The sequence below is a fragment of the Babylonia areolata genome, chromosome 7, assembly GCF_041734735.1.
Source record: "Babylonia areolata isolate BAREFJ2019XMU chromosome 7, ASM4173473v1, whole genome shotgun sequence".
NCBI lineage: Eukaryota > Metazoa > Mollusca > Gastropoda > Neogastropoda > Buccinidae > Babylonia > Babylonia areolata.
In genome coordinates, this window is record NC_134882.1 from 25,221,113 (window position 1) to 25,233,743 (window position 12,631).

The following is a 12,631-nucleotide window of genomic DNA, read 5'->3' on the forward strand; positions in this document are numbered from 1 at the left end:
GCTGGAAGTTTGAACTGTCGCTCTCTTTTAACGGGGGCAGGCGAGTGGTCTTTGTGGTTTTATTTTATTTTTCTAATGGAAAGTGGTGTGCTTGTTTCACAGTCTGTGGTTGTTTGCTCCCCCCGCCCCCTCTCTCTCACACACACACGCGCGCGAGCGCGCACAGAACGCAAGTGTACAAAACTTTATAGATTATATTTTTAAGTTTTTGCCCTGGTCATATACAATATTTAAAAAAATTTAAATTAGCGATCTTGTTTGATTGTGTATTAATGTGCCACTTCATTCATAAAAAACAACCCCAAAACAAACAAACAAATAAACACACACACACACACACACACAAACCCGACCCTCCCCCTCTACCCAACTAAACCAAAATCACAATGTCTTCAGACTATTACAAGAGCGCTACATTGTCACATGGACTTTGTGGTCTCTGGTTACATGTACGCTTGCACGCGCGCGCACACACACACACACAATTACAAACGTATAGGCATACAACACACACACACACACACACACACACACACACACACACACACACACACACACACACACACACACACTATTTCACATTATTTCATTGATCATATCTTAAGCTTTTCCCATGTTCATACTATTTTTTTCAATAAATGTAAAACTATTGATATATCTTCCTCTATTGATATCTTTTGATTACGTGTCGCTTCATTAATGACATTTTTTTCTCAGCTTTTTCGATGAAATAAAAATCATTTATCCTTCTGACTATTATGAGAGCGCTGTATGCTTACACGGGGATTGGAGTTTCTGGTTACATACGAATAGCTCTTGTATTTTTTTCCCTTTTCCCTGTTTGATTGTTATGCGTGTTATGTGTTTTTAATGTTTTCTTTGCTTTGGTACATTGTACATGATATTGTGGGAATAGTTTCATTATATACATACTATCACTGATATTATGTCCAGTATAGATTTAGACGAGTGGTGGTTTTCAATCCATATTAGGTTTAACATTAGTTTCAATGGGCTGTCATTATAAAAGTAGGAAAATTCCCAATTGAACAACATAAATAAATAGCTCAGTCATGTCAGTTAATGTCAGGGCCTAAACAATACACAAAAAGAAGAGACATCTTTCATTATTTCAAAAGCAAGGCATTTTCTGCTTACTTCTAGTAAAATACCCATTTTGAAGAGAAAATGGAACATTATATTATATCCAAAAGGCGATAGCTAAGTTACAGATGAACGCGGACAAAACTGAAGCAACGATCATAGGAGCTTATCAAAACGATTCGAAATCGGAGGAAAATACGGAAGAAAATTGTTAAGAAAGCACAACAGCTCCTGTACTTTCTTCGACGCCTCAAAAGGTTCGGAATTAAAAAAGAAATCATAGTTGATTTCTACCGAGCAGTCATTGAAAGTTACTGTTTGGTACGGAAACATTTCCAAGGCAGAAGTTGCAGCCCTTAACAGCATCGTAAAAACTGCCACCAAGATTACCGGGGCTGATCTACCTTCTCTAGAAGACATATATTATAAGCCAGGACGAATCACATACAGCTTTTGGGATTTTCGAGATGCTCCCCTCTGGTCGACGGTACAGAAGTATAAGGACGAAAACCAATCGCTTCGCCAATAGCTTTTTTCCCAAAGCAGTCAATGCCCTGTCTCTCGAACAAATCCAGTGTGATAAATAGAATTGTGCAACCAACAACCATCTAACAAAAGATCTAGTCATCAGCCCCATCCACATGCAATATGCAGCTTCTGTTCAAACGTGTGTGTGTGTGTGTGTGTGTGTGTGTGTGTGTGTGTGTGTGTGTGTGTGTGTGTGTGCAGTGCGTGCATGTGTGAGTATGAACAAGTTTTTATATTGATATGCACTTGTATGTATCCTAATTTCTACTGTATCTGTGTTGTGTATGATTTTCGATTTATGTTCGTATTCTGTTATGTACTATCCCCTAATATTATTTGTGACCCCGGTACACTTGGTAATAAAGACATATTCTATTCTATTCTATTCTAACTCTCTTCCATCACAACTGACACAATCAAACTTTGCAGTACATCCATCTCTCTTTCCAGTTCAGTCAGGAACCCTGGGCGTTGTCCTTGACAACACACTGTCCATGCAAAAATTTATCAGTCAGACATGTCAGTCCTGCTCCTGTCAGTTGCGGCGTATCAGTTCCACTCGGAAATATCTGTCCACTGGCGCAACATCTAGACTTATCATTTGTCTCATTCTCTCTCGCCTTGACTTAACTTGCCTTAACTCTCTATTGTCTGGTTTGCCCGCTTCATCGATTCAGTCCCTTCAGTGCGTACAAAACTCTGCTGCCCGACTCGTCCTCCAAAGGAAAGATCTTAGCATATCACTCTTCTTTTGCAACATCTCCACTGGCTCACTGTTTCACACAGAATAAAGTACAAGATCAGCACTCTGTGTTATAAATATATTCACAATTCTGCCCCTTCCTATCTCTGTGGCTGCCTTCACCTGTACACTCCATCTCGCTCTCTACGATCGGCTTCGGATCCACTCTGTTTACGCATACCCAGATTCAAACACTCGACTGCTGGCCGCTGTTCTTTCTTTGTCTCTGGACCTTGCAATTGGAATGAACTTCCTCTTTCGCTTCGTCAGGTCTCTGCACTCAGCTCTTTCAAGTCTGGCATTAAAACCCACCTCTTCCCTAAATAGCCTCCCTTCCGTGCTTCTTCCTTGTGATCAGTTTCTCCAGTTTTAGAGTTATGCATGCGTGTGAATGACTGGTGCGAAAGCATTTTGGTTTGTCTCTGCACAAGATTCAGCGCTACATAAAATACCATTATCATTATTATAGCAATTTTTTCAAGTTATGTTTCTAATTCAAGAGGCATAACTAAAGTTACAGCAGAAATTATATCATAGTGCCTATTGAAACTGGAAGTATAGATTTTCGGTTAGTGAATGTGTACGGACCAAACAATTATGACCCGGATTTTATATGGCTTTAAAACAAACAACAACAACAAACAAACACAAAAGGATTCTGATGTTATTAATGTAAAAATAGCTGGAGATGTTGGTTTTGATCTATCTAGACACTAATGTAAAAACAAGCTTGTGAATAATCCCAAAAGTAGAGAAAAAGTTGATAACATGATACTTGAGTTAGAACTTAATGAGATGTGGTGACATTTAAATCCTGACTGTCAGAGATATACATGGAGAAGGAGTAAACCGCCTCAGCAAGCCAGAGAAACTGTTGAAACTGTTGCTTATTTGATTTGCAGTTTTCTATTTCTGATGATTTATTTAAAAAAAATTTTTGTCAATGAAGATAAGGTCAAAAACAATACCTTATGCTTCTATATAAAAGAAGAAAAAAAATGAAGAACATAGATTTCAAAATGATAAACAGTTATTTGAAGCAAATGATTACACACAAGAAGAAGATTTAGAACAAATCAAATTAAAGAAAGAACTGTTTCAAGATATCGGAGAAGAAAGAATCGAGGGAGTACTTTTAAGATCAAGAGCAACAAGTTTTTTTGTTTTTTTTCCCTTCAATTTTGAGAAGCGATATTATACAAGTAAGAATAAGGCTAAGCTCATTGACAAGGATGCTAATGCTTTAAACAAAGAAGAAAGTATTCTACAAGAAGTTCAAAGATTTTATGATAGTTGAAATAAAGAATCAAATGTAGAGAACCGAGAGATAGATGACCTGGTAAACAATGTTCCAAAACAGAACGTTAGAGAAGCGAATTAGAAGGTGAAATTATATAAGACAGGCCTTGCATTACAAAACATGAAAAACAACAAAACCCCAGGAACAGATGGTTTTGGTGCTGATTAAAAAAATGCTTTTGTGTGAAAACAGGACCGTTTATACTAAGGGCACTAAATAGTTGTTTTAGAAAAGGAGAATTGTTTTGTGTTAAAAACAGGGAATAATAATGTGTATACCGAAAGAAGACAAAGATAGACACTTTATAAAGCATTGGAGACCAATATCACCACTGAACGCTATTCGTAAATTCGTATCAAGTCACATAGCCAATGGTTTGAAGACTGTATTACCAAATATTATAGACGAAGATTAGACAGGTTTCATGCGAAATCGATTGGAGATAATATCAGAATGATTCATGATACAATAGCCTATTTAGATGATAGCAATTTGCTAGGACTACAACTGAATATAGATTTTGAAAAAAAGCATTTGACTCTGTTAACTGGAATTTCATGTTTAAGGTATTGAAGGCTTTTGGATTTCACGAAGACATACGTCAATGTATAGGAACATTCTATAACAATATCAAATCTTGCGTTATAGTCAGTGGCCATATTTCCAATTGGCTTGATGTGCAGCGAGGATGTAGACAGGGTGACCCTAGATCTCCATATTTGGAATGTTGGCAATCATGATACGTGAAAGCAAGGATGTGCGTGGTATAACAATATGATAAGAAACTCTAGGGACAGCTGGACAGGACAAGGTCTTCAGAGAAGAAGACCCCCTCAGTCAAGTGTTTTGGCCCTCAACTCCTTACACTCTAAGGGGGCCGGGCCGCACCCAGGTCATGACTCCTGGATGCCCTTATATTGCCGCCTTTTTTTTCTTTTCTTTTTTCATGGTCCTCAGCAGGTTCGAACCCGCGCCTCCAGGGTGGTCGCCACTTCAGAACTGAGTCACCTTTTCTGGCAGACGTTTTAACCACTGAGCCATCATACGCCTAGTTTGAGTTGGGAAATTCCTCCTCGACCAGATCCAGCTGGAACTCTTTTCTGCTGCTTCTGCCATTGCCTTGAGAGCCCATGTCCTCTCTCTGCCAGAAATTGACAGCTGTTCCATGAGGCTGTAGGCAGATGCACCCACAAACCCTCTTGCACCAATCTCTATGGCGAGGACTTTGGCTTAGAAGCCAGATTATCTCAGGCTGCTGGTTAGACTAGCATACTTCTCGGTCTTGTAGATGTGGGCTTCCTCCATTCTGCTTTCGTATGGTACAGTGAGTTCAACCAGAATCGCTTGTTTCGTTGCCTTGGAGTGGAGTCAGGTCTCATGCCGCTCTTGCTGATGATTTCCGGGTGTTTCGTCCCCTCTGGTAGGTCAACTGTGCATTCCCAATCTTCGGCACCATCAAGCAGCCCACGTTTCCATGCTTTGGAAACTTTGGATGCTGTTTCTGGCCAGACTGTATTGCCTTCTGCCGAGCGGAACTCTACTGGAACTTCTGGTGGGGTTGGTGCTCCTTGGACAGTGCTCACCACGTGTGCAATTTCTTTCAGCACTTGGTTGTGCCTCCATGTGTACCGTCCTTGGCTCAATGCCGCTTTGCATGAGCTGAGGACATGTTCCACTGTTTGTTTGCCACGGCAGAGTGGGCACGCAGGGTCATCTGCTTTCCCCCATTTCACCAAGTTTGTATTCGAGGGAAGGAGGTCGTACACAGATCTTAGGATGAAGCTGATCCTCAGAGGGGCCATGTTCCACATGTCGCTCCAGCTGAGGCCCCTTTGGAGTGCATTTTCCTATGTTGTCCACTGCCCCTGCTGGCCTTGCTGGGCTGCCTTCTGGACTCTTTTATCATCCTCTTCCTTCTTGATCTCCTGTATGATCATGTCTCTTTTTGCTCTCCCCCTTGCCTTGGACCACCATTCCATCTTTGTCGATCCCAGGCCTTGTCTGTTGGTTTGGGTGTGTCCTATTGTTTCCTTCGTCTTTAGGCTTTCTTTCGCTGCACTGACTGCCTCCCTGACTTTCCATTTTCTGCCAATCTTCAGCGTTGGTTGGTTGGATCTCACAATACTGTCACCTGTCTTCGAGCATGCTGAGAAGTCTTGCCTTCCCTACCTTGTATTCTTCGACAAGGGACTTAAGAGGTAGCCTCAGCTTTGCTTGGTGACAGCAGAGTGCCACGTTAGTGAGACCAGGTAGAACACCAAGCCATTTGCGTGTGTACTTGTTGATCTTTGCCTCTATCGACTCAACTGTACTACAGCTGATATCATATATCAGGAGAGGCCACAGGAGCTTTGGTATCAGCATGGACTGCAGGCACCACATTTTGTATTTGCCAGGAAGGCCACACTGGTCTGTGATATGCAGGCCTTCTTCTGCTGTCTGCTTGGTTTCCTTTCCTCTTTTTGTGTCTTTCAGAGACTCGTCATACAATCTTCCAAGGCTCTTGACTGGTTCATCTGACACCGTTGGAATGGCTTGGTTGGCTGCAGTGAATGTGACCGTTTCAGCTACCCTTCCTTTACGCAGTGAGAGGCTCCGTGATTTCTTTGGTTTGAAATTCATCCTGGCTGAGGCAACTAGCTCGTTCAGCCGCTTCAATATTTCACAGATGTCATCCTCTTTTGTTGAAAGGACTGTAGTGTCACCCATGAAGGCTCTCCACGGAGGTACCTTACTATCTGTTACCGAGGTCGGTTCAATCCGTTCCCTTCACTGAGGCCTTCAAGATCACTCCCGTTGCCAGCACGAACAGGATTGGAGAAATTGCACAGCCCATAGCTATGCCCACTTCCAGATTGATCCAATCTGTCGTGTATTCCTTGGTGGTGAACCACATTGAGAAGCCATGGAAGTACTTCTTCAGCATTTCCCTGATGTTGGTTGGTACACGGTGCATCTCGAGCGCCAGTTGGATCATCTCATGAGGAACTGACCTGTACGCATTTGCTAGATCCAGCCATACCACGTCAAGGTTCTTTTTCTCTGCCTTTGCTCTTTGGATTGCATCACAAATCATTGTGGCATGTTCTACACAGCCAGGAACTCCTGGGATGCCACCTTTCTGGACTGACACATCCAGGTACTCATTTTCTATGAGGTATTTTGTCAGTCTTGCAGCCATGACGGAGAAGATTTTTCCTTCGACATTCAGGAACGATATTGGTCTGAACTGGCTGATGGTACTTGAATTCTGCTCTTTTGGGATGTGCACGCCATCAGCTATCATCCACTGGTCGCTGATATTCAGGTTCCTCCATGCTGATCTTATCACTTTGTGGAGCCACTCAAGGACCTCAGGACATTTCTTGCACAGCAGGTACGGTATTCCGTTTGGCCCTGGTGATGATTTGGCCCTGGCTTTCTTGGCCACTTTCTGTACTTCCTCAAGGGTTGGTGGTTTATTGCTGAACTTCTTCTCTGGTTTCCTGGGATGAGCCAAACCCTTGAGATCTAGTGGTTTCTTGCCTTGCGGATCAGAATACGTTTTCCTGAGGTGCTGTTCAAGTGTTTCTTTGTCCACTGTGAGTGTCCCTGATTTGGGCTGTTCGAACAGTTTCCTGGCGAACTGAAAGGGGTCTCGGAAGAAGCAGTCTTGTGTCTTCTTCTTTTTGCTCCTTTTCCTCCTTGCTGATTCTGCTTTACTGAGGGCACTTTGCTTTGCTTTCAGATCTTAGGTCTTTCCAAAGTTTCTGTTGGCCCTGCTTCTCAAATTCTGAAGCTGTCTTCATCGTTTTCTTGAGCTTTCTTTTTGCATTTCGGATGTTGTCCATTTCTCGTTGTCGCCTGGATTTTTGAGGTGTTCTTGTCTTTGGTTCTTTCACTGCATAGGTTTCCTGACAGGTTGCGTACACGGTATCTCTGTAGGTGGCTAACTTGTGTTCCAAGGTGCTCTTTCCTATCAGCGCATCAAGTTTTCGAACTATTTTCTGGTCCAACTCTTCCCATTCCGTTTTTGCACTTGCAGGTGGCAAGTTTAGTTTCTGGCGTTTGACATCAAGATCTTGCACGATTGATTCGTCTGAATTATCAGCGAGGATGTCCCTGGCACTGTGGTTTGAATCCTGGCCTTGGTTTTCTGACGTCTTATCTGCTGGTGCAGTGCGCTGCTGAGCATTCGTCATATTCTTCATACAACCATTTTTGGTCCTGTGGATCTTCATGCCACGCTCAGTGGAGAATTTCCGCCCACAGACACATAGGAATTCCATCAGTTCTGAAATCGTAGTCTGTTTACCGTTTCCAGTCGTGATTCTGTTGGCGCCGATGGATTCATCATTCTCTCCCCCTTTCGGTGAATCCTGGGAGCATCTCTTCTTTGAACAACTTGTAGCAATTGATTAAGGGTAAGGGGGCTGCCAACCCACGGAACCCGAGAGTCTAGTCTTTCCCAGTGTCACTTGGTCTTTCCTGAACGTCATTCAGACTGTTCCTGAAAGTCAATGGCTTATCCATGTCTCAGTAATAAGAAACTCGAAATAAACAATAAATAAGTAGAGCACAAAATACCCCAGTATGCCGACGATACCGAATTTCTTTCAGCAGGTGATAAAAAATCATTTGAGACATGTATTAATGTATCAGATATATTTGGGCGAAAATCAGCCTTATATACGAACCAAAGAAAAACAAGTGCAATATGGTTAGGTAGCTGTAAAAACTCTTCAATCCGTTACCTGAATCATTTGCACATGGAATGGAAACCTGCACAAATCAAAATACTAGGAGTCTTGTTTACAAATGATTTGAAAGACTGTCCTCAAGTAAATCACTCAGAAAGATTAGCTGATATTTAGACATTTATTTAAAATCTGGGTAAGAAGACAACTGACTTCAGTTGGAAGGGTAGTAATATTGAATTTAAGAAAAATATAAAAATTGACACCTTTTTGCCGAACCTCCCTGAAATTTTCTTGCAGAGTTCGCAGAACCTAAGTTTGTTTGGAACAAGAAAAAAGACAAAATTAGTAGAAAAATGTGCACAAAAGTATAAGAAACGGAGGACTTGGACTGCCAAATTTGAAAACGTTTGCCGTGGCGTTAAAGCTGGACTGGATCAGATAAACTGACACAGCAAACCATGAATAGAAGCTGACCATATTACATGGTTTCTTCGGCTTGAAAATGCTGAAAAATATGGACCTGAAATTTTCTTAACATTAAGACATAAAACAGTTTCTGGTCTTTTTAGCTAAAAAAAAACTTACATCCACAAAATCTGTTATAAAGACTTATCAGTTGAATGTGGATGCTTACTCCGTGCCCTTATATTGAATTAAACAAGTTAAAAAAAATCTCTAGGACATTGTGACTGTATGTGCAACAATACACGGGGCCTCAGGATATTGTGACTTGTGACTGTACATGCGGCACTACACCGAACTTTACCTGAGAAACTGTGACTGTACATACAACAATAAACTTAACCTCTCTCTAGGACACTGTGACCGTATATAAACAATACAATGAACCTCTCTCTAGGTCAGTGTGACTGTAAACAAAAGATACAGTGAACTTCTCTCTAGGACAGTGTGACTGTACATGAAACGATACAGTGAACACTCTGACGGCAAACTTCAGGTTGAACATTGCAAACATATCAGATTATGCTCACTGCAAACAGAACATGGCACACATTACAGACATCTGCAAAAGAAAACGACAATTAACCTGCAAAAATTGACAAGTGCTTGGGACGCATTTTCATGAGCAGATCCAAGCAGAACAACTTACCCCGTCTATCATTACCAAAAATCATACACAAATGACAAATACTGTTTTACCTACCACCCATCTAAATCATGCTAAATATCATTGGCCAACCATCTCAAATCACCAATACTAGACGTTTAGTGTATTGCATACTTAAACAAACACCAGTACATCCAATAAACATAATTTCCCTTTCCAGCAAACGTGAAGGTGGGGTACACGTGTTCTTTTGAACAGATAATATTCCCCATGGTTAGAGGATGATGTTAGCGCGTTACCAATATATTAATTGCTTTACCGGTCCACATATCGTTAGCAATCCATTCTCGATAAGTTCTTGTCAGTCTATACAGAATGGCCACATGTCCACATGTGATTAGTAGCCCCTCAACCCAACAACGGTCTGTCAGCATATTTTTCAGCAAAGAAGACAAAGCATGCATAACTATGCAATAAATACCAATATCCTTTGTGATACAACAGGGGGCTAGTTTCTGCCAATGTTCCAAATAATGCAGAAACCAGGTGTTCCTGCCAATGTCCCTAGCCATGCTGAAGGCAGCCGGTTCCTGCCAATGTCCCTAAAAATGGAACAGTCAGCTAGTTCCTTTCAGCAACTGCCCAAACAACTAACACAGACAGAAACAGACAGCACAGTACTGACCAAGTCGGCCACATTGACCTCGCTCCGGAGGGCGGTTTCTGCCGTGAGCACGGCATCGTAGACCGTCAGGTAGATGTTGGAGGCATACTTGCTGGTGAAGTCTGCTGCCTGCATCGTCCGCCACACCTCATCTGTACAACAGCACCAGCACCTCACTGCCTCATCTGACCGTCCACACCTTGCAGTCGCCTTTTGTCAGCATCACTTGGCAATGAACACCAACGTCTGATATATGTCAAACACCTATCTGTATGTCTATAATCTTTGCTGGCAGTTCATCATACGGCTGCAGCACCACCATCACCACGCCCACCACCATGATCATTAATAACAACATTAATAATGATAATAATAAGAATACGAATAATGATGATGGTGATGATTATGCTGATGATAATGATAATAATAGCAATGATAATAATAATGATGATAACAATGATAACAGTAACACCATCATCATCGGCTGCAGAAACAACAGCACCGCCACAAACTCCACCAAATCGGACTGATCTGATATCAGCACTATTAAGCTCTTCCTACTCAGTCAGCAAACATCTGCACCGCATAATGATTATCACGTGCCACCCCCATATCCCACAGTTCACAACAGGCAGACAGACAGACAACCAACCGACTGAAAGACGAGTGTGACAGGTTCATAGTCAGGAGGACACAATCACAGTCGCTGTTCATTCCACCAACCTCTTATTCCTCCCAGGTACACGTTAATGCCCACGCCTTTGTACTCTTCAATGATCTGAAATACGAGAGCAACACCGCCAACATCATCAGTATCATCAACAGTACATTAGATACATCAAAATATATAACCAATATTAAATAATTTTGGCTGAGACAATATCATAGAAGTTCAGTATCAAATGCATTTGAAACAAATCACAGTGAATGGTAATGACAAACGCAAATTTTGTGATCGTGAAAAGGTACTGTACAGCATCATTTGTGATACCGTCCCGTTTCACGTTCATTCTGGAATAAAAGAAAAATGCAAAAACTTTTACGAACTGGTTCTGTTTATATAGATGATAAATGAAGAGCAGGCGAAATCATTATTTATAGTTTTATGGGCGATTTTTTTCATCTTTAAATCCAGGATTAATCAAATCATCCAAAACTACAAACACTTCGCAATGAATTGAAACATAAATTTATATATCCACAGAAAAAAATGTGCGTCCAACAGAAATGAGATACCAGGTCTTTCGGAAAAAAATGGCTGCCATACTCTAGGTTGGTAACAGAAAATGTATGAACACAATACTTGATCTTACTATCATGTAACACAATCCTTTTCCATTGGTTATCAGTATGTATGTGTGTGTGTGTGTGTGCACGCGCGCGCGTGTGTGTGTGCGTACATGCGCGCGCGCGCGCGCGTGTGTGTGTCAGACAGAGAAAGAGAGAGAGAAAGAACTTTTAAATGCATTCAACAACCTTGGTCTCCAAGAAAAAGAACTGCTACAGTGTATAATTCTCAGTGTAAATCATTCTCTTACATCACAGTTTTTCGGATGATAACTGATGGTCCAATCTCTAATTTTTCTGAGACTGTCGCCTTTACTCAACAATGTATAGCTGACAAAATCATGGATGACAAGAAATAAATTACAGTTGAATGACGAAAAAACAGGAATGATTTTTCTCCAAAACGTTTGCAAAATTCTGTTTCACTTCCCCAAGCTGTTCATTTAAATGGGTGCAATGGTCCAACTTCAAAAAATGTTCGCAACCTTGGTGTTTGCTTAGAGCAGACACTATCTTTTGAACGGCAGATTTCCTCGATCTGTCAGATCTGTTACCTTGAGTTACGTAGGATAAGTTCTATTCGGCACTTTCTGTCTCAGGATGCAACAAAAACCTGGTCCTATCTAGGCTTGACAATTGTAATTCTTTGCTCGCTGGATGCCCCAACTACTTGTTATCCAGACTTCAGAGAGTCCTAAACCATGCTGCACGGCTTAACGTCGTTCTCCCAAATCTGCTCATATCACCCCTCTCCTTCATTCCCTCCACTGGTTACAACATATTACAAACTCTCTCTCTTGCGCTACAAATTTATGATTGGCATGTCTTCTCCTTACTTTTCTGAGCTCCTGCATCTCTCCAGCTCTCCAGCTCCGGTCATAAGGTAATGACCGTCTCTAAAAAATTCCCTCCTACAGAACCAGATTATAAGGAAAACGCATTTTCCCTTTCCAGGCTTCTTCCGCATGGAACTCACTCCCGTTTCCTGTCCGTCATACTGTTTCTTGTCCTTTCAAAACCTCTTTGAGAACTCATTTATTTCCAGTCATTCAAATCAGTAAACAACTTCTTGTCTTCATTTTTATGTTTTAATCAAGTTTTTTTTTTAAAACTTCTATTATTTTCATTATTTTCAAACGTACGCATGTTCATATGCCTTGAACGGCCGGGATGTGCTTGCACGCGCGCGTGTGTGTCTACATCTTGTGTGGAGTGGGTGTGGGTTCATATGCTGGAGTTGGAACGGGATGATTTGTGG

At 41.5% G+C, this 12,631-nt stretch overlaps 1 protein-coding gene across 5 annotated transcripts in view; it reads right to left on the minus strand.

Moving 5' to 3' along the window:
- LOC143283919 (prestin-like) overlaps positions 1 to 12,631 on the minus strand; it is a 141,739-nt gene that overhangs the window by 8,640 nt on the left and 120,468 nt on the right. For all 5 annotated transcript variants that reach the window (XM_076590345.1, XM_076590344.1, XM_076590346.1 and 2 more), the window contains exons 17-18: positions 10,810 to 10,864; positions 10,108 to 10,238 (exon numbers count right to left, since the gene is read on the minus strand). In XM_076590345.1, the coding sequence (XP_076446460.1) occupies positions 10,108 to 10,238; positions 10,810 to 10,864 (186 nt within the window). The remainder of the gene's footprint in view (positions 1 to 10,107; positions 10,239 to 10,809; positions 10,865 to 12,631) is intronic.